Source organism: Lynx rufus, unplaced genomic scaffold (assembly GCF_022079265.1).
Source record: "Lynx rufus isolate CCGP_SWC_20201006 ecotype Redwood Valley unplaced genomic scaffold, mLynRuf1.p SCAF_2, whole genome shotgun sequence".
Taxonomy (NCBI): Eukaryota; Metazoa; Chordata; class Mammalia; order Carnivora; family Felidae; genus Lynx; species Lynx rufus.
The window spans coordinates 129,407,481-129,429,646 of NW_025814834.1; the positions used below are offsets into that span (position 1 = coordinate 129,407,481).

The window sequence follows — 22,166 nt, forward strand, 5'->3', positions numbered from 1 at the left end:
AGCAACCACCGCCTGGTAAATATTGTTGAACTCCTTAGCTGTTATCATGGCCTTCTTGCAGCATTTTTCACTGTTCTGTGTATACTTTAAGCTTCAACTGTGAAAAAACTTTTCTGTGTTCTTCAAGTGTGCTCTTTGCTTTCACAGTTTTTGCTCATGCCATTTACTCTTTTTTTTAAATATATATATTTTTAATGCTTATTTATTTTGAGAGAGAGAGAGAAGCAGAGAGACAGAGTGCAACCAGGGGAGGGGCAGAGAGAGAGGGAGACACAGCACCCAAAGCAGGCTCCAGGCTCTGAGTTGTCAGCACAGAGCCCTACATGGGGCTTGAATTCATGAACTGTGACATCATGACCTGAGCCAAAGACAGATGCTCAACTGACTGAGCCACCCAGGGGCCCCTCATGTCATTTACTCTTTTGGTGATAACTTTATCTCCTCATTTTGTACTAGATGGAAACCACTCCAATTTTTTGTCATTCTCTGAAAGACGTCTTTTTTTCCCCCATCACTCGCAGAATTTAGGAATAAAGTTTGAGGACAAAAGAATCACAGTTGAAGGGCAGAGAAGAGTAATTGAGTAGTTGGCTAATTACTATTTCAAAGGACAGTGATAGACCACAATGTCTTACTCTGATTAAGTAGTTATTTTTTACACCGCTCAGAATTTACACATTTCTGTTTCTTCTTTTTCCATGTGTCTTTCTTCTTCTTCCTACTCTTTCTTCCCACTTTTACATTTATGTCCTTTCTTCTCTCTCTACCACATTTTTTCCTTTCCAGGTTTTATAAAGCATTTTATGTTTTTTTATTGAATAAAATTAATCTCACCAGATTTTTGTTTAAAAATCTGCTATATTAGGAATTTTATATTTAAAATATTATATTCTGTTTTCTCCCTTTAAAATTGGGTTGTATTGGTTGCTCCTTTCTAGGTCTGTTGAAGTATTAAATGAATTACTATTTATAACAATAGCTAGCATGAAGTAGGTGCTCCATAAATGCTAGTTATTTCTGTTGTTGTTGTTGTTGTTGTTGTTGTTGTTGTTGTTCATTTGTTTAAAATGTGTGTACTATGTGTGTGCATAGTGTGTACAAAGTGCTGAGCACTTTGTTAGATTTTGCAGGAATAGAGGCAAAAAGGAGTCTCTGCTTTCAGGGAACAAACTGTATTGGGGATGATAGATGAATAAACACATTTAATAAAGCACAGGCATTATGTATGTAAAGACATTATCTTTGATCTTCACAACTGTTTTGCAGGTTATTTTTATTTTTTATTTTTTTTATTTAAAGAGAGAATATGAAGTGGGGAGAGGGGCAGAGAGAGAGAGAGAGGAGAGAGGGAGAGAGAGAGAATCTTAAACAGTCTCCACACTCAGCATGGAGCCTTATGTGGGGCTCGATCCCATGACCCTGGGATCATAACCTGACCTGAAATCACCAGTTAGACACTCAAACGACTGAGCTACCCAGGAGCTCCTGCAGAATATTTTTAAAATGAGAAACCTGAGACTTAAAGAAGGCACATGGGTGACATCACATATCCAGTTAGGATCCAGACCCAAGTCTATCTGACTTCAAAGCCCCCTTCCCCTTGTCTTCACACTGCCTCAAATTAGGATAGTTTCCACTGATGCTAATCTTTGATGGTTTTGTTCCAAGCATTAGTGTTTCTGTCACTGTGGAAAGCATCATAGCCTCACATCAGGTCAAATCCGGGCCATTGGCTCTTGCAGCCAAACTGCAAGGAATAAATAGAGCCCCACTGACTAGGGACTCAGTTCAGACAGTCCTTCCTCAGTTCATTTCAGCCTCCATGAGAAGACAGGCAGTTGTTGCCAAACACCTGCCAGTCAAGAACAGTGGCCTGTTTGTTAGGGTTGTTGTGGTCACTGTGGTGAACACTAATCAGTATTGGGACCATGACTATGGCATTCTGGTCTAACCAAAGAGTAAGTTCATTCCCAAAGGCACAGCTTGCCACAATAGCTTCATTTGAATTACAACATATTTGAAAAGGGATGTCAAACAGGCATTAATTTATGCTACAAATATTTGTTCCAGGACTTCTAAGCCTAAGGAATGTGCTAGCCACTGGGAGCTCAAAGATGAATGATAAACACTCTGTTTTTAATAAGATTTACTAGACAAGATAAGCTGTGTGTACAAATAACCAGAAAATACAGTAGAAAGTGAGAAGGAAAATGAAAATTAAGTGCTGTGGGAGTGTAAAAGAGAAAGTGCTTTCAGCTGGAGAGCCCAGGGAAGGCTTAGTGGAGAAGTAGATGTTTTAGCTGGGCTGGAAAGGCATGTAGCATTTCAATAAAAAAAGAGGTATTCTAGTGGGAAAGGAGAACAGTGATCAAAGGCCTGGAGAAAAGAAAGCACAGGACAAGTTTGCGGGCACAGCGTATTCTTCCCTTTCTCCTTCACTGACTAACTCCATTCATCCTTCAGGTCTCAGCTCAAACCTCACTTGCTCAAGGAAGGCATCTCTGACCTTCTTGGGCTGCCTTCCCCCATCATAAACTATCAGAGCATACAATATCTACTTAGTTCATGTCCCCCTGCTACACTGTAAGGTTTGTGAGCCTGGGACTGTGCATTTTCATTGTTTTTCATTTTATCCACAGTCCCATACAAGCGCTGCACATTTTATAGGTGCTTGTTAAATATTTGTTGCGTGAATAATTGAATGTGGTTTTGTGGAACTAGAATGTAGAGTTCATGAAGGAGAATAGAAGATACTGCTGAAAAGATAGGTTCTTGAACAAAAACAGCTGACACTCACAGAATGTTTACTACCTGCCAGGTACAACTCAAAGCGTCTTATGGGTGTTAACGCATCCAAGCCTCATAATAACCTTATAAGGTTAGTAACTGTTAAAAGCTCCATCTCACAGATAAGGAAGGGATGTATTGAGAGGTCAAGTAAGTTGTCTCAAAAGTGACATAGCTGGTAAGTAATACAGCTAGGATTTTAAAACCAATTTATCTGACCCCAGAGCCTGCTAGTTGAACCAAGGAGTATAGGTGTTCTTTAGTAAACAAACATGTGGTTAAGATTGCACAAGATTATTGTGGAAGTTCTGAAAACCACTTAAAAAAAAAAATGACACTACTTCCCTAAAGCCCCTAACAGTGAGTAGCAGAGGTCTGTACCCTGGGGTGTAGGGGTGAGAGTGGGGGGGGGTGAGTGTGGGACTGCACTGCTTCTGGATTTGGGGTCTAGTTGGTACTCCCTGCCTGCCCTCTCCCATCCCATCACTACTACATGCCTCAAGCGCACCACCCAGCCTCTGCTTTCCTCATTTCTGATAGCCCCTCCTACTGCCTTTCCGTCCAAATTTTTCTCCCACAACTCAGCTCTACTGCTTCTTTCTGTCAGCTACTGCTGTCGGCCTCTCTATGGACTCCATTCTTTTGTGAACAGGTCTCTTTTGTCATTAACCTTTTCTTTAGAAGCTCATTCCATTTCTTTGCCATAACGAAAACCTGGATTTCCTAGCAGTTAAGTGTCTGGTGCAAGTTCACGGCCTTACTCATTCGGGAGTCGTTTATTTAAAGTCCACCTTCCTTCACCCTACTGCCCTCTAAGGCTATTTTCCTCTCCTTGCTTTCCTACCCTTCACTGTCCAACTATACACTCATTCCTTAACCACTTATAATCTGGCGTCTGCCTTCACTATTGCCCTCAAACTATTTTGTCCAGATTATTCCACCACCTCCTAATTGTAAAATCCAAGGCGTCGTTTTAAATCTCTTAAACCCTTACTAATTTGGATGTAAATTTAAAAAAATAAAAAATAAAATTAAAAAATATAAATCTCTTAAACCCTTAATCTCTGTGGCACAGAGCACTCCTGACCACTTGCTTCTTTTTGAATTTTTTTCTTTTGGCTTTCAGAATATATTCTTCTTTTCATCATTCTTCTTTTATCTTTTCCTACTATTAAAGATGATTAAAGAGATTTAGTAAAAGGCCTTGGATTTGAACACTTAATGAAGCAGTCTCCTTTCAAAGAACTGCAAAATGGGGTGGAAGGAAGAATGCTTTTTATAGGATAAAGAATAAAGAACAAGAAAGAAAAATTAAAATATCTGATTGGCTGGCTGATAGTCAACCTTGGTTGGAGTAAGAAGGCCCAGAGTTTGCTTGGCATTTGGGGATTGGCTGAGGAATATGCTGCATTTCTGGTAAAATAGAGCATTTAAGTTTCCATTTGCTGACATGGCACCAGGGGCGGGAATGGCTCCATCGTGGGCCTAGAGATTTATTTCAACACTACCTCCTGAACCATTCCTTCTGTCTGTTTCCTGATGTACTGTTTCTAAGGATCTGCTCTTTGGCTCCCTTCTTTCTTAGACTTTGTTCCTGTGCAGTCTTTTTTTTTTTTTTTAATTTTTTTCTATATTTATTTATTTCTGAGACAGAGACAGAGCATGAGCAGGGGCGGGACAGAGAGAGAGGGAGACACAGAATCAGAAGCAGGCTCCAGGCTCTGAGCTGTCAGCACAGAGCCCGACGCGAAGCTCGAACTCACAGACCATGAGATCATGACTTGAGCCGAAGTCGGTCGCTCAACTGACTGAGCCACCCAGGCACCCCTCCTGTGCAGTCTTTAAACTATCACCTTTGTGTTGATGTCTCCAGTGCCATTTTCTTTGGTTCTAATTTCTCTGTGGATTTCCAGGCCTGTCTATAGGACATCTCTAGACTCTTAGACCGAGTTCATTTTATTCTTCCCACCCCACCCCCAGTTGCTTTCCCATTTTACTTTCCAACTTATATTAATAACACATTCCATCTATCTGTATGTAAACTTCTCCACAGCTCTCAGATTCATTCAGACACAAAGTCCTGCAAATTCTACCTTTGAAAGTTCCTTCTTTGTAATTCAGGTTTTAATCATCTCTCATCCTAGGTCTCCCTGCTAAAGTGATCTTTTTAAAAAAGATAAGGTCATATGCCTCTTCTGCCTAAAGACCTCCCAGGAACTCTGCAGTGTGAAGTTTAGTCTCTGAAGAGAACATTCCAGGCCTTTCACACTCTAACCCAGCTTCATTCCAGCCTCATTTCCTGCATCCCCACAAACTTGACTCTGGTAATCCACCCAAAACATCTTATGGAAGCACACCAGGACTTTTCACTTTCTGTGCTTTATTTCTGATCTGCTCATAACTGCATGTTCTTCCCTATATATTCTGGATCTCAGGTTTTGAAGGCTGAATTATTGATGCTCTGCAGTTGATGACATAGTATTGAAATTGGCCCTTCCAAAGTCCTTCACTTGCTGTTTATCTGTGCATTGCCCCACAACCTTTCAATGTATTTAATGTCTATGCTTTTTCATTTGTTCCTATTTTTTGTGTGTATGTATATTTAATTTAAATAAATGGTATTGTTATAGATCTCATTGTGTTTCTTTTTAAACTTAGCACTGTGTTTCTAAGCTCTGTCCATGTTGTTAGTCTATTGCTTCTGATTGCTGCATAGTACCTCTTGGTCTGCATCTGGCACATTTTATCTGTCTGCTGACACTATGAATGTTTTATACTCGAACCCAGAGTTTCATCACTACCTAACACAGAAGTTCTCAACCCTATCAGACTCAATAATCTTTCTTAAATAACAAAAGTATTATAATGTCTCCTTTATTATTCTGCAATGACATTCACAGATAATATAACCTACTGTGGTGGGCAGCCTCTCAGAGAGCCCCCAGTGATGTTTGCCTTCTAATATACTCATCCTTATGTAATCCCCTCTCTTTGTGTATGGGCTGCAATTATTGATTTCTAGTAAACAGAATAGGACAGACGTGATGGGATGTCACTTCCAAGGTTAGGTTACAAAACAGCAGCAGCAACAGCAACAACAACAACAACAACAACAACATCTGTGGCTTCTGTGTCTTGGATGTTCCTGGTTCTCTCCCTCATCTGTGCTAATTGAAGCCAGCTGCCATGTTGTAAGCTGCTGTGTGGAGAGGACCATGTGGCAAGAAACTGAGGGAGGCCTCTGGCAATTGCCAATGAAGAACTAGGCCCTTAGTCTAACAACCTAAAGGAACTGAATCCTGCTGACAACCGTGAGAGTGATTTTGGAAGTGCATCTTTCCCCATCAATACTTCAGATGAGACTGCAGCCCCAGCCAACACCCTGACTGCAATATAAGGGACCTTGAGCCAACTAAACTGCACCCAGATTCCTGAACCACAGAAACTGTGTGATAGATGTTTGTCTTAAGCCACTAAGTTTGGAGAGAATTTGTTACACAGCAATAAATAACAAATGTATTTACCCAATAATTTAAAAATAATATATAATGCCCTAATGTAATATAAAGGTAAAATACAGACAGTGAATTATAATACATGTTTCAATATGTGAATGATCAGGCATGACTACACTAGAGGGCATAATGGTTTCAGATGCTTGGACCTATATGTAGAATCACAATGAATGTGGGAGCTACAAAAGCATTATCACCCAGTGAGTATGGGCTACCCAAGTTATTACAAGTGATTTGGCCTTTGGTGACATTATTTCCTGAAATGGTTCACAGCTCTTGGTAAGTTTCAAGCAAAACAAAGTATACACCTCTCCACTTCTATGGTACTTGCTATTTTGGGAAAAACTCTGGTTCATTCCGTATCTTTCCTCTTTACTTTCACACAGGACACTTCACTTCTGACACTTCTGGTCACTAAATGTGGGTTTTTTTCCCACAGCAAACAATTCTGTGACACTGCTGGGTGTCCTACAATTTAATTCAATTTAATTCAAGTCTAATTTAATTCAGTTAGATCCCATGAGTTAAGAGTGCAGTTCCACCAGACTGCTTCCCACTTTAGATGCCAATTACAAGTAGTAGGTGCCAGAGTCCCCACCTTCTGTCCAACTTGGCTATAAATCAGAGGTTCCCATGACTTCCTCCCCCTTGGATTTATTTGCTAGAACACCTCACAGAACTAATGGAAACATTTACTTAGGTGAACAGCCTATGATGAGAGCGAGGTCTGGAAGGGTCCTAAGTGAAGAGCTTCTCTGTCCTTGTGGAGTTGGGGGTGTGTCATTCTCTTCATAGGTGGGTATGTTCCCCAACCTGGAAGCTCTCCAAAACCCCTACTATTGGGATTTTTATGCCTAGGCATGATCAATTATTAACTACATTTCCAGCTTCCCTCCCCCGTCTGGAGAATGGGAGCTGGGGCTGAAAACCCCAACCTTCTAATCATGGCTTGGTCTTTCTGGTGACCAGCCCCCATCTAGGGTCCCATCCTAAATTGCCTCATAAGAACAAAAGATGCTCCTATGCTCTTATCACCAAGGAAATTGCAAGGGTTTTAGGAGTTCTGTGCCAGAAACTGGCAGCAGAGACCCATAAATATTTTTTTCTATTATCTCATAATTTCATTCCTAGAAAATTAAAGGTAAGTTAAAAGCATAGGACATGCGTTGTGTCTATATTTTAATAAAGGTTCTAGCTTCAGATAATTACAGATTTTTCACTTGCATGAATGTTTAGCAGGACATTCAGAAACATTGTGGAACAACTTTTCCTTGTGTGGTATCATGTCTTAAATTACATAACATTTTATATCCCTACCTTTAGCCTTCTAACGCCAGTGTTTTTCCCAATTACTGTTCTGATCAAAAACTCCGCACAAATATTGAATCCTCAGTCTAAGGGGTAGTATCACCCCCTTAAAAACTAGTAGCGAAGAAAAACACACCTGATAACCGGTATAGTGCTTGGCAATTAATAATAGTGTAACTGAAAGTTGTTAAAATCGTTTAAGTCCACTCTTCGGGCAGCCCAAGGACTGCTAGGACCCCCAACGATGCATAACTACACAGCCCCAAATCAGGAAGAGGTGATTCGATATGTAGAAGCAAATTCAGGGTCACAAGGAGATACACGCCCCCTTTACTTTGCGAATGTTTAATTAATCTGTGATCTTGAACACAGAGCCTAGAGCTCATCCCTCTCTCCCTAAACTCGGCTTGGGTCCCCTGTTAGTTTGTCTCCGCGCATTTTCCACCCCAGCTGGCCGGCCGGGACTAGGCTGCGTCTCGCCCCGCCCCTCCCTGCGCGTCACCGGAAGTGAGGCCGCGGATATAGTAAAACCCGCTGGGAGCGAGGCGGCTGAGCCCTGTAAGCTGGCTGGTGGCATGGCAGACGAGGAGGAAGATCCCACCGTGAGTGACCACCACTGTTACAACCCAGTCCTTTCTTCACTCCCTGGGGTGCAGAAGTGGAACTCGAGTTCAGAATCACTCGAGGTTTTCCTTCGCGAATTCACTGGAGAGAGTTCGGGGACTTCACGCCGTGCTAGCCCTTCCCTCCCGATTCATCTCTTAGTGTGTGGGGCAGGACGTGAAGAGTGGGAAGGTGGCCCCTTGCCCTTTGCTTTTGGTCTCTATTTGTCAGACACTCTTTGAATCGCCTGGAGAATCATCATAGGACGAAGCTAATTTTTAGCTCTCATTATGAACCAACACTTCAACTAGTAACAAAACTATATACTTACTGTAAAGTAGTGGGAATAATGGACCGAAAGCCAGGGAATTTGTGTTTCAAAATCTCTGTTATCTATGAGCAAGTTACTTAACTTTGAGCCTTGGTTTTCGTGTCGTAAAATGGGGTTAAGGCTTACTTGAAGAAAGTTCCTGGCACTGTATAAGCAATGCTTAATAAAAAATAAAGATAGTTTTACTTACTTCGATTCACTCTTAACAGTAAAACTGTGTAGTAATAGGCTAACTAGTTGGTTTAAAAAAAAAAAAAAGTACGGTCATTGAAACGCTTCCAGCAGAGGCAGTAAAATTGTTAGGGACACTGTAGGAGAGCCATTCCTGCATTGAGTGGGAAGTTGGACTGGATAGTCTTTAAGGCTCCTAAAATGCTAAGGTTTCATGATTTTTTTGCTGCATGTTTTAGGCTTTCTGGCATGATAATTAGTGTTGAAAGTGGAAAAAAATTAATGTTAATTGCTTAAAAATCAAATGCAGTGCTTGACATTTCTGTATATACATTTTTAACTTACAGTTTGAGGAAGAAAGTGAAGAAATTGGAGGAGGTGCAGAAGGTGGACAGGGTAAAAGGAAGAGACTTTTTTCTAAAGAATGTAAGTAATTGACAATGATTTAATTATAGATGATAAAAACTTTTGGACATGTTTGTTCAAAGTAGATTAATGTTCTGAATGTGTTTCTCTGTAGGGACAATATTCTCAGACTTGCCTGTAAGATTGTTTAACTTGTGAATCATGGATAGTAATGATCCTGACCTCAATTTATATGTTTGTATGTGGGTAGGTGGGTTTTGTGTGTACACATTTTGAAAAATTTTTATTTTAGAGAGAGAAAGAACGCACATGCTGGGGAGAACACACATGCTGGGGAGAGAGAGAGAGAGAGAGAGAGAAACTCAAGCATGCTTCACGCTCAGTGTGGAGCCCAACTTGGGGCTCAATCCCATGACCCTGGGACTGACTACAACCTGAGCTGAAATCAAGAGTCAGTCACTCAACCAACTGAGCCACCTAGCTTCCCCCACATTTTTTTTTTTTAATTTTTTTTTTCAACGTTTATTTATTTTTGGGACAGAGAGAGACAGAGCATGAACGGGGGAGGGGCAGAGAGAGAGGGAGACACAGAATCGGAAACAGGCTCCAGGCTCCGAGCCATCAGCCCAGAGCCTGATGCGGGGCTCGAACTCACGGACCGCGAGATCGTGACCTGGTTGAAGTCGGACGCTTAACCGACTGCGCCACCCAGGCGCCCCTCCCACATTTTTTTTTAATACACAGTTTTTTAAAATGAGGAAATGTGATCAGTGTTTCAACTCAGGGACCAAGAACATACCTCCATTACTTTTTATGTCCTTTACTATTGCAGCAGTAGGAACAGGGACTCCTTTGACTGTAAGTCAGAAATTATAATGGATCCTGGAACAGGTGCTGAGGGTAGGAATTAAGGTGGGGCTGTGGACTAAGGCATTGGAAAATACAGAAAAATGGTGAACAGTGTAAAGCATTACAGTGGCATGGAAATTATAATGTATTGATTGGTTCTTTAGTGTATTCCCTCAATAGACAGGTTTGACCCTTTTTTGGCAAGTAAGTGGAAGAGCTGCTGTGTCTCGTGATGGTCAAAGCCAGCCCATGAAAGGCACTGTGAGAATGCACTCTCCAACCTGTGTCCTTTACATATAGTTATGGCTGAGTATTAACAAATGAATATATGGTTTATTTATGCTGGGTCAGGCTCAGTCATTTCCAAATGCTCTTGAAACTGCAGGCAGTATGTCTTTTTATTTTTATATTTTTAATGACTCAAATCCTCCATATCTCAATTTCTCACCTAAAGCTGACCACTGTTTAATCCATCTCTGATACTGTTTACTCCATTTGTATGTGTTTTTGCTTCTTAATCAGCATAAGAAGGGGATTCCCACACTAGAGCATCTCAGTGTGATGTTTGCATAGTCAATTGTTAGCAGAAACCTTTGTTCTACTTGAATTGCTTTATTTTTGTGATGATAAGAATTTGGAATTTTCACAGCCTTCTGGTCTTACCTGAATCTTGATATCTGTTACTGGCCAAGATCTGTTCTCCTAAATCTTCTTCTTAAAAAATTTTTTGCTACTATAACACAAAGTTTCAAAGCATTCACTGGTATTTGTATCTTTACAAACCTTTTAACCAAGTGCAGTTTACATACATACTGGTGAATTGTGCCCATCAAAATGTTCATGACAAAGTATCTTACTCAAAATATTTAAGGAAAAATAGTAAGCTTACAATGGAGAATCCTGGCAGACAAGTAATGTCTAAAATGTTAGCTAAATGATCAAAGTCAACATCACCAGTAATATATATTAACATCACGTGATGCATTAAGATTGCACATCAGGGACGCCTGGGTAGCTCAGTCAGTTAAGAGAGCACATCACCTCTATGGTATCCTTTCTACTAATGGGTACCCACAGCCTAATAATGAAAGAACACCAGACAAACCCAAATTGGGGAACATTCTACAAGATAACTAACAAGGAGTCTTCCACAGTGTCAAGGTCATAAAAGACTAGAAAAGTCTGAGGAACTGTCACTGATCAGTGAAAAGTAAAGAGGCATAGTAATTAAATAACGTGGGATCTTGAAATGGAAAAAGGATATCAGTTGAAAAACTGGTACAATCTGAGTAAGTTCTATATTTGTACCAATGTTAATTTCTTAGTTTTGATAAATGTCTTTGGTTATATAAGATGTTAAAATAAGGGGAAGGTGGATGTAGGGTATTTGGGAACTCTACTATTTTTTGCAACTCTTCTGTAAGTCTGAAATTATCTCAAAAAAAAAAAGCAAAGTTGTCAGAATCTAAAAGAGAAAAAAAACAAACAAACTTGTTTTCTACTCCCTGTATCTGGACATAAAGGCTCTTACCAGTTTAAACTCTAGGGATACCTCTGTCCCAGGCTAACTTCCAAGTCGCCCCATTCTTTTCTTCCCTAGGCTTGATCTATTCAATTCTCCTTTCAGTTCTACCAGCTTTTGCTTCTCCTAAATAGGAATTATTCTTAATGTACTCATTCCTTCAGTATTTTTTTAACGTTTTAAAATATTTAATTTTAAAAGAGAGAGAGAGAGAGAGAGAGAGAGACAGAGCAGGAGTGGGGGAGGGGCAGTGAGAAAGGGAGGTACAGAATCCTAAGCAGGCTCCAGACTCTGAACTGACAGCACAGAGCCCAACGCGAGACGCAAACCCATGAACTGCAAGATCATGATCTGAGCTGAAGTTGGCCACTTAACCAACTGAGCTACCCAGGTGCCCCTCATGTCTTCCATTAGAAATGTCCTAGGAGTTCCTTTTTTTTCTTTACTGTACTTACAATAAATTTTATTAGTCTTAAATGAACAGCTTGATGAATTTTACTTATTTACATATGACCACCACTCAGATCCATATACAAAACATTTCCAACCTGTGACCCTTTTTTTTTTTTTAACATTTGTATACCCCTTTCTGAACTGTTAAGAACAGATTGTTCTTTCAAGAAAAAATGCACACACACAAATAATGTATAAAATTTTTGCATTTAATTTCAGAAGGCCTCAAGGATTTCTTAGAGCCTATCCATGGACTAACTGGGAGTTTATAGACTATAGGATGAGAATCCACATGGATTCCATCTGCCTTAAACTACCAAGAAGTGTAATACTGTTAAGAGGAGGAATATTGACTCTGGAGCAAGATCGGTTGCATTCAAACTGAGGTTCCATCTCTTACGTCTGTGTGGAAAATCACTTAGCTTGGGTAAATCACTTAGCTCAGTGCCTCCATTTTCTCATCTATATGGAATAGGGATAATAATAGTATCTACTTCAAAGGATTTTTGTGAGGTTTAAATGAGTTATGTATGTGAAAGGCTTAAAACTATATCTATCCCTGGTACATAGTAAGGTCTATGTAAGTTTTAGCTGTTAGCACCCATTTTTATTACTCTGTATTAGACTTTTCTTCTCTTTTGCATTTTCTAAGGTTCTTTCGGTTGAAGCCTGAAAGGACTTTATTAGCAGTGCATTGATCTAGGGAATGAAATGTCAAGATTCCACAGTTTGCTTTCTCCTTTTGATTACCGTGTTCTTCCTATAAGAAGCAATTAGAGCACTTTCTCTCATGTCCTTTTTCCTATGTTAGTATCAGAAAGGATTTTGCTTTCTCTTTTCCAATGCCCCCCTGCCTGCCCCTCCTGCCCACCCCCCCCACCCCCCCCACTCCATACACACATAGAATACTCCCAGTAAGAGCTAAGCCATTGCTACTCATCCTGTCCCTGGCATGGAGTTTCCTAGCTACAGGTATTCTGGGGTTGTTGGTGAATAGATAATAGAGATTAGGGAAAGAATATTGGTATCAGGGTTCAGTGGCTGGGAGGGAACAGGAGTTCCTAGTAGGGAAGGACAGGTAGGAACAGTTGTAGGAACAGTTGGTTATGAGATTGTGGTTAAAAGTCTTTTACACCAAAATCCATACTTGCAGACAACAAATATATAATATATGTTTATACAAGTATCTTGTCTTATTTGGTCCATTTCTAATTTGAAAAAGGTATTGGTAAAATTGTTAAATTTGTTCAAGTAAACAAAAATGATTGTTCTTTTGCAGTGCGATGTATGATGTATGGGTTTGGGGATGACCAGAATCCTTATACTGAGTCAGTGGATATTCTTGAAGACCTTGTCATAGAGTTCATCACTGAAATGGTAAGATTTTTTTTTGTAATTTGTCTTAGTTAATTGAGTAATAGATTTGAAACTCCTTATTTTTTTTTTAAGACTTTATTTTTGAGAGGGGGAGGGGAGCACACATATGCTCATGGGGCAGGGGCAGAAGGAGAGGGAGAGAGCATCTCAAGCAGGCTCCATGCCTCATCGCGGAGCCAAACATGGGGCTCTGTCTTAGGACGGGGAGATCATGACCTGGCTCAGTCGGTTAAGCATCCGACTCTTGCTTTCCGCTCAGGTCATGATTTCATGGTTTGGGAGTTACACTTGAGCCTGCTAGGGATTCTCTCTCTGTCTCCCTCCCATTCTCTTTGCCACTCCTCTGGTCACGCTCTTGAGTACTGTCTGTAAATAAATAAATAAATAAGGTTAAAAAAAATATTTAAGATATACATATGATATATACATATAAACATACATACATGTATATGTGCACACACAATATTCTACCTTCTCCTGAATTTTATTTATAAGGACATAATTATAAGATTCTAGAATAAAATTTACAAATATTAACCATAATCCCATTATCTAATGTAAGATCTCCCCTTCCAGTATTTATTTAAAAATGTATACAGTGCTTAAAAAAAAAAAATGAAATTAAAAAAAGGGGCGCCTGGGTGGCTCAGTCGGTTAAGTGTCCGACTTCGGCTCAGGTCATGATCTCGCGGTTCACAAGTTCAAGCCCTGCTTCGGGCTCTGTGCTGACAGCTCAGAGCTTGGAGCCCGCTTGGGATTCTGTGTCTCCCTCTTTCTCTCTGTTCATCCCCTGTTCGTACTCTATCTCTCTCTCTCTCTCTCTCAAAGGTAAATAAACATTAAAAAAAAAATGTGTACAGTGCTTACATATAGTGGTAATCATAGTAAACATTTCTTTTACTCAGAGTTTTGTAATATATATTTTCTACATTCTAATCACAATTATTTTAGTAGTTAGATGAAATTCATTTAAATTGTTTTCTAAAAAATAAAAATAAAAAAATAAATAAATTGTTTTCTAATATATTTGACCATTTCTCTCTTGCATAAGTTAGTTACAGGTTATTTTGATCTAAATAGATATGACCATATTCATGAAATGTCCTCCCATCTCCTCCTTGGATATATTCACAGGGATAGGAATACTGAGTTTGGTTGTGTTCTTGTGAGTTTTTACCCTGTGTTATGGATTATTTCCTTAGTATAGAATAATACAAGTAAAATTCCTGTCAGAGAGTATGCATTACATTTTTTTTTCCATTTACAAAAAGAATATTTGTTAAATTTATGAATTATAAAAAAGTACAGGAGAGAAAATAGAAATCTGTAATCCTGCCATCTAGACAACTAATGCTCAGATTTTGGTGAATATTTTTTTGTTTTTTTGCACATATTTTTAAACTTTATTAAATTGAAATCATATAATGTATTTTAGTCTTAGAGCCTTCTTTTTCACTTACATAAGTAGAACACTTTCCCCATATCATTGCATAATATTCTATAAATATTTTTAATGGCTTCATAATATTAATTGGTTGGATGTACCCAAATTTGTTTATTTAATGCCTTATTAAACACTTAATTTCCCCTTTTTTAGTCCTTAGAAATAATATTATGATGAACCTTTGTTTTTGCACAGGATGAATATATGATAGGAGATGAGATTTATTTGAATTTAAGGGGAAAACTCACCACTGTTTATTTTTACTCACCGCTATTTATTCGTTACTAGACAAAGCTTAAACGAAATATGCAGTTACAATGAAATTACAGAATTATTTTATACAAATGAAGACAAAGACTAGATATACTAAAAAACAAAAAAAAGAAACAATAAATTTGATAGTTTTAATGTCATTAGTATTAAAAGATGTCTATAAAGCATTAAGCATTGCTATAACAGTAGCAAGTGGACAAAGGACATGAATATAAACACAATTCACAAATGAGTAGCTATAAATAGAAGAGAAAGTCTTCAAACTCACCAGTATTAACTAAATGCAAATAAAAAGTAAAATATTAGATTTTTTAAAATTAATTTATTTCTTTGTAATAGACTCACAAGGCAATGTCAATCGGAAGACAAGGTCGGGTACAAGTTGAAGATATCGTCTTCTTGATTCGAAAGGACCCAAGGAAGTTTGCTAGGGTTAAAGACTTGCTTACTATGAATGAAGAATTGAAACGAGCTAGAAAAGCATTTGATGAGGCAAACTATGGATCTTGACACCTTTTGTACTTTCTGAAGCTTCATTATCTTCTGGGGAAACCATATATAATAACTGTATATTTTCCACTGTAAGGTCTCTATATCTAGCCATGAAGGTGAAGGATGGAGGAACACAAAGTTTTCCATTTTTTTTTTTCATGTCTTCAATTTTAGAGTGATATTTGAGCCTTGAATTGTCTGCCATTATACTACTATACTTGAATTACTTACTGGGTTTTAATGACCACATGTAAGTTGAAGTACCTTGCAAACCATGCAGTTCCTTCTGACTTTTGACTGTCTAAATGATGAAGTAGTATTTATGTATTAGGTATTTGTGCCATTAGGTGTAGGCTATACTGTAGCTGTGTAATATATGAAATCTAAAGGGCACCTTCGACTATGATAGCTAAGACGTGTTTCATGTCTTCTAAAGTTTTTAGACTATAGTAGTCTAAGAGGTTATTAAAAGATAGTGAGCTGGTTTGCTTTTTTTTAGGGAGAAGATACAAAAAAAATACAGTCTTTTGTAGGAGTGTTTATAGTAGTCTAGGAGGTTATTAAAAGGTAGTGAACTGGTTTGTGTTTTTTTAGGGAGAAGATACAAGAAAATACAGTCTTTTGTAGGAATGTTTATCTGTCTTGAGATATTTGTTGTTTAATATTCTTTTCTTTAGATAACAAGAATGTTGGGTTTTTTTTTTTTAACTAAAAGTTTCATGTGAATTCTTCCGTATTGGAAGGCTTTTTTGATTTAAAACCTTTTGAGCTTATAATATACTAGTTGTCAAGTTTTAAGAGAACTCATTTTCCCAGGTTAGATTAAAGCATCTAAAATAAATGTTTTCAGTAACAGGAAGGTATTGCTTAAAAAGCTGATGGCAGGATAAGCATTTAGGATAGTGTTTTATTAACATACTTGTTAGTACTTGTTCATTGTGGAAATGTGTACTTGACTAAAACCATGTATGGTTGTGGAAACCACTTTTGTAGTTCAGGATATACAAGTTTTGTGTGCGTTCAGCTTATTGTATTAAATTATTGCACTTAGTTTAAAATAAGGATTAAAACTGCATTTAATGGGATCACTGAATATTACTCTGTGAAACAATGTTTTGTGTGCTGCTTGTAACATTATCTATAAATCAATATGTAAGAGAATTTTGCTTTCTTAATAACCTGTTGATACAAGGAATAAAGTCAAAAGTTAAAAGGATGAACACATGAATTTGACTATGTGATTTATCAGCTTTTCCTCTCCATTACTAGTAATGTAATTCTGGCTGCTTAATCTCAGTAAAGACTTTTTCTATATTGATAGAATTTTTCTGATCTGATGAGATTCAAGATAGCTGGGCAGAGCGTTTTGTTACTTAAAAAAAGTAAAAACCAATTGAAAAGCTACTCCAGTCTAAGCTGAAACCAAGAATGGGAATGGAATAATAAAATGTCAATATATTACTATTTTTGCTAATCAGGGTCAACTTCACCCTGGAAGAACCGGTAGTAACTGGCACTAGGAGAGCTATACTGGTACCTGTCTGAGCTAGGGCTGCCGTAACAAAATATCATAGACTGGGCAGCTTAAACAACAGAAGTTTACCTTCTCACGTTTCTGGATGCTGGAAGTCCAAGATCAGGGTGCCAGCATGATTGGGGTCTGGTGAGGACTTTTCCTGGGTTGCAGATAGCTCCTTCTTGCTGTGTCTTCACTTTTCCTGAGAGAGCTGTCTTGTTTCTTTTCTTATAAGGTTACCAGTTCTGTCAGTTCAGAGGTCCACCCTTATGGCTTCATTAACTTTAACCACCTCTTTTATTATTTTTTTAAATATTTATTTGTTTTTGAGAGCACAAGCAGGGGAGGGGCAGAGAGGATCTGAAGCGGGCTCTGTGCTGACGGGCTGACAGCAGTGAGCCTGATGTGGGGCTCGAAGTCACGAACCACAAGATCACGACTGGAGACGACTGAGCCACCCAGGTGCCCCTTAACTTTAATCACCTCTTTAAAGGCCCCATCTCCCATATTGTCAGATGGGGGTGGGGGGTAGGGCTTCAACGTAATGAATTTTAGGGGGTTACAATTCAGTCTATAGCAGTGCCATTAATCTTACTATTTTGCTAGTGACCCTGGCATTTGTTTAGTTTTGTGTATGTGTTTTTTGTTGTTGTGGGTTTTTTTTAAGAGTCCAGTGAGGCATTTTATTTGCATGAATGTATTACATCCCTAGAGAAAAAAAATCCCAGGATTTTCCCTCCTGTGTATTTTCATCTTGCTTCTTCATGGTCTATGCTACCAGCTGAGGTTGTCAGTACAATGAAACCAAACTGGCAGGACAGAAGCAGATTATTCTGCCATTTTTCTAGATCTTTGCATTGTACATCAAACCTGGGGCTGATCACTCCACACTGTTTAACCTGCCCATGAGGTTCACAACAGTTTTTCCCAGTTCTGTGATCATCGATGATTTCAAATTTGTCAGTGTAACCATGCTTCATCATCCACAGTTAAAAATCGGATGATGACTTTGGAGCATAGCCTAATAAGAACCTGGCATTTGTCTTTTCAGCATTGTTAATGCTCTTCAGAGTATCCATGACAACGTTCATGTGCACCATTATGGTAGCACGGAAAAATGGAGTTAAGTTTTTTGTGGGACATTGTATTGTAGGTTGCAAATGATAGAACTTGACTCAAAAATAACATAAGCAAAAGAGGAATTTATTGTTTTTATCCAGCTGAAACAAGGGAAAGTAAGGATGGTATTGACTCCCCAGGGTTGACTAGGTCTAAGAACTTGAGAATCAAGACTGTCCATCTTTGTCCTAATTTTGATTTTACTCTCTCAGAAACCTCAGTGTGTGAAGAGAATATAATAGCAGTTCTAAGGTTTCTAGTCATACAACTGATGGAGGGTACTACTTCACTTTCCAATACAGAAAATCCCCAGAAGTGATCAGGGTGGGAGGTAGGAGCTGGATAGTATTAGGAAGAAAGGGAAAGAGAGGCTGGGCAGACAAAAATAGCAGATGTGTGCTGACTTGATTCACAAGCTTACTTATTTGAATTCTTTTTTTTTTTTTTTTTTTTAATTTTTTAACGTTTATTTATTTTTGAGACAGAGAGAGACAGAGCATGAACGGGGGAGGGGCAGAGAGAGAGGGAGACACAGAATCAGAAGCATGCTCCAGGCTCTGAGCCATCAGCCCAGAGCCGGACGCGGGGCTCGAACTCACAGACCGTGAGATCGTGACCTGAGCCGAAGTCGGACGCCCAACCGACTGAGCCACCCAGGCGCCCCGCTTACTTATTTGAATTCTAATAACAAGACATTATGGCTCTCTTCTAATATCTAGAGCTGCACTGTGTAATATTGCAGCCACTAGCCACATGGGACTATTTATTTATTTATTTTTTTAATGTTTATTTTTGAGACAGAGAGAGACAGAGCATGAATGGGGGAGTGTCAGAGAGAGAGGGAGACACAGAATTCAAAGTGGGCTCCAGGCTCTGAGCTGTCAGCACAGAGCCCGATGCGGGGCTCGAACTCACAGACTGTGAGATCATGACCTGAGCAGAAGTCAGAAGCTCAACCGACTGAGCCACCCAGGAGCCCCAACATGGGACTATTTAAATTTAATTAATTCAAATTAAATAAAATTAAAACTTCAGTTCCTCATTTGAAGTGTTCATCAGTCCCATGGCCAGTAGCTACTGCATTGAACAGTGGAGATGCAGGACATTTCCATCATCACAGAAAATTGTTTTGGACAGTGCTGATCTGTAATATTCAGGTGCTCTTTCCTAAGTTAATTCACTTAAAAAAAACTTACTATGAAAAATCTCAAGTATACACAATAATAGAATAGTATGAGCCCCTATCTTCAACAATTAACTAATCTTTTACCAATTTTAATGTCTTATCTATACCCCCACCTTTTGGAGGTAAAGGAACAGTTTTTTAAACCAAATCCCAGCTTTCATTGTATCATTTCATCTATACATATTTCAGTATGTCATCTCTAGCAAAAAGTTTTAAAAGGTAGCACAGATACTATTATCATACTGTAACAAAAGTTAATATTAATTCCTCAATACTCCATTTAATACCCGATCCCTGTTTAAATCTTCTAGTTTGTCTCAAAATATCTTTTTGAGTTTTTATATTTCTTTTCTATTGTTTCTATAACAAATTACTGTAGATTTAGTAACTTCAAACAATATAAATTCATTATCTTACCAGGTCTTTAGGTCAGAAGTCTGACATGGGCATCCCTGGGGCTAACATCAAGGTACTACATTCCTTTCTGGATATTCTAGGAGAGAATCTGTTTACTTGCCTTTTCCAGCATCTACAGCCTGCATTCTTTGGTTCTTAGTCCCCTTCTGCCTTCCAAATTAGCAATGTTTCATCTTTTTGACTTTCCTTCCATAGTCATATCTCCCTCTGACCCCCGCTGGGAAAGGTTCTCTGCTTCTAAGGACCCAAGTGATTATAACCCAAAATAACCTCCCCATTTTAAAATCTTTAACATAATCACACCAGCAAAGTCTCTGACCATGAAAAGTAACATTCACAGGTTCTGAGGATTAAGATGTGGCTGTCTTTGGGAGGGGCTATTATTCTGCCTCCCACTGTTTGTCTACAGTGGAATATTTTTTTAAAGTAGGCTCCGTGCCCAATGTGGGGCTCAAACTCACAACCCTGAGGTCAAGAGTTGCATGCTGTACTGACTGGGCACCCCATGCAGTAGAATCTAAACAAGGTGTCCCCCATTGCATTTGGTTGCCCATTGATTGCATTGGGTAAAGTCTAAATCTCTGTTAATCTCTAATAGCTCTTCCCCCCACCCCACACTTTGTTTAATGAGGCTCTCTCTTTATTTTTTTTTTTAATTTTTTTAACGTTTATTTATTTTTGAGACAGAGAGAGACAGAGCATGAACGGGGGAGGGTCAGAGAGAGGGAGACACAGAATCCGAAACAGGCTCCAGGCTCTGAGCCGTCAGCACAGAGCCCGACGCGGGGCTCGAACTCACGGACCGTGAGATCATGACCTGAGCCGAAGTCGGCCGCTTAACCGACTGAGCCACCCAGGCGCCCCAATGAGGCTCTCTCTTTAAATAAATTATAACTTTTTTTTTTAATTTTTTTTAACGTTTATTTATTTTTGAGACAGAGAGAGACAGAGCATGAATGGGGGAGGGGCAGAGAGAGAGGGAGACAGAATCAGAAGCAGGCTCCAGGCTCTGAGCCATCAGCCCAGAGCCCGATGCGGGGCTCGAACTCACGGACCACGAGATCGTGACCCGGGCCGAAGTCGGACGCTTAACCGACTGAGCCACCCAGACACCCCTATAACTTTTTTTTTTAACAAGCATGTTTATTTGCTGTTCAAGCAGAACATCTAATATAATCTGTGATTCACTTGAAATGGGCTTTACTGTATTTAAACTGATTTTCTTAAGTAAAAGCTATAATATTAATACTAAGGGTAGAAATTTTTAAGTGGAGACCATAGCTCACCTGACTTCACATCAGTGGAGAGAGGTGGTATCTGGAGAGTCTGTTGGCCACTTCCCAAGAGGCCTCTAGAGGTTGCATTACTTGGGTGAATATGTGGTCCAAAGTTTGATTTGCATCACTGCAGGCTTGGAAACTGATTTTGTTAGCAAATGGAAAGCACATCCATCTCTCAGGGTGGACTCACAGAAACCAAGCTAGTAAGACCAATGTATGAACATGGATGCCAATTTACAGATGTAGATAAAATTTGTATAGGTTTGACCAGCCAATTTTTCCTTTCCCTAGGCAATGTGGGAAATCAAAACATAAATATGAAGGTGAATTAGAATGAGGGGAATTGGATGAATGCATTGCCTAGAGCACCAAATAAGAGGATAAAGTTAATACAGAATCAGGAAGAATGGCTCCCCAGGGCCCAAAGCAATGCACTGGGGTATGTTTCCTGAGGAGTATCCTTTAAGATTCCTTTGTCACTGGTACTGGAAAGTTGGCTTGAGTTTTCATTTCCAGTGACAGTAGGCATCCAAGCATTGTCTGTGGCTTTCAGGTGACTTTGTGTATTTCTACTCTAATTTCTTCAAATGTTGAGCTCAGAGGTAATTCAAAGAGGGGAATTTTACTTTCAATATCTTCAGGGAAGCTTCGTAGTTGTTCCCAAGCGCTGACAACACTAAACATTGTGCCTGAAAATCAGGAACTTTTCAAGAACTCTGCCTGTATCCCAGAGCATTCCTAATCTCTAGGCCTGATTTTTCTGAGGGTCCTATGTTTACCTTCTTTTTTTTTAATGTTTATTTATTTTTGAGAGGGGGAGGGGGCAGAGAGAGAGACACAGAATCCAAAGCAGGTTCCAGGCTCTGAACTGTCAGCACAGAGTCCAACGAGGGGCTCGAACTCACAAACTACAAGATCAGGACCTGAGCTGAAGTTGGACGCTTAACTGACTGAGCCACCCAGGCACCCCCCTATGTTTACCTTCTTAGCACAGAGACTGAGAGGTGGATGACCAGTGAGCAAGGTATTAAATGTGTTGTTACAGGTTGCTGCTTTTCCTGGATCCTGGTAAATGACTACATGAGCTAGATTGTTATATTATGATTGGGAAATGCTAGGATAAAATAGGCAGAGAGGGAAAGGTTAGGACCTGAGGT

At 39.3% G+C, this 22,166-nt stretch overlaps 1 protein-coding gene across 1 annotated transcript; it reads left to right on the forward strand.

The window, feature by feature from the left end:
* The first annotated feature begins 8,134 nt into the window (after nucleotides 1-8,134).
* On the forward strand, nucleotides 8,135-16,711 carry TAF13 (TATA-box binding protein associated factor 13). Its single transcript, XM_047083720.1, has 4 exons — nucleotides 8,135-8,212; nucleotides 9,063-9,141; nucleotides 13,185-13,282; nucleotides 15,339-16,711. The coding sequence occupies exons 1-4, from the start codon at nucleotides 8,186-8,188 to the stop codon at nucleotides 15,507-15,509; spliced, it is 375 nt and encodes a 124-aa protein (XP_046939676.1). The 5' UTR covers nucleotides 8,135-8,185; the 3' UTR covers nucleotides 15,510-16,711.
* The last annotated feature ends 5,455 nt before the right edge of the window (nucleotides 16,712-22,166 follow it).

Coding starts and splice junctions, on each gene's coding strand:
- TAF13 (XM_047083720.1), top strand. CDS start 8,186: ATGGCAGACGAGGAGGAAGATCCCACC. Junction 9,142..13,184: donor GAGACTTTTTTCTAAAGAAT/GTAAGTAATTGA, acceptor GTTCTTTTGCAG/TGCGATGTATGATGTATGGG. Junction 13,283..15,338: donor TAGAGTTCATCACTGAAATG/GTAAGATTTTTT, acceptor TCTTTGTAATAG/ACTCACAAGGCAATGTCAAT.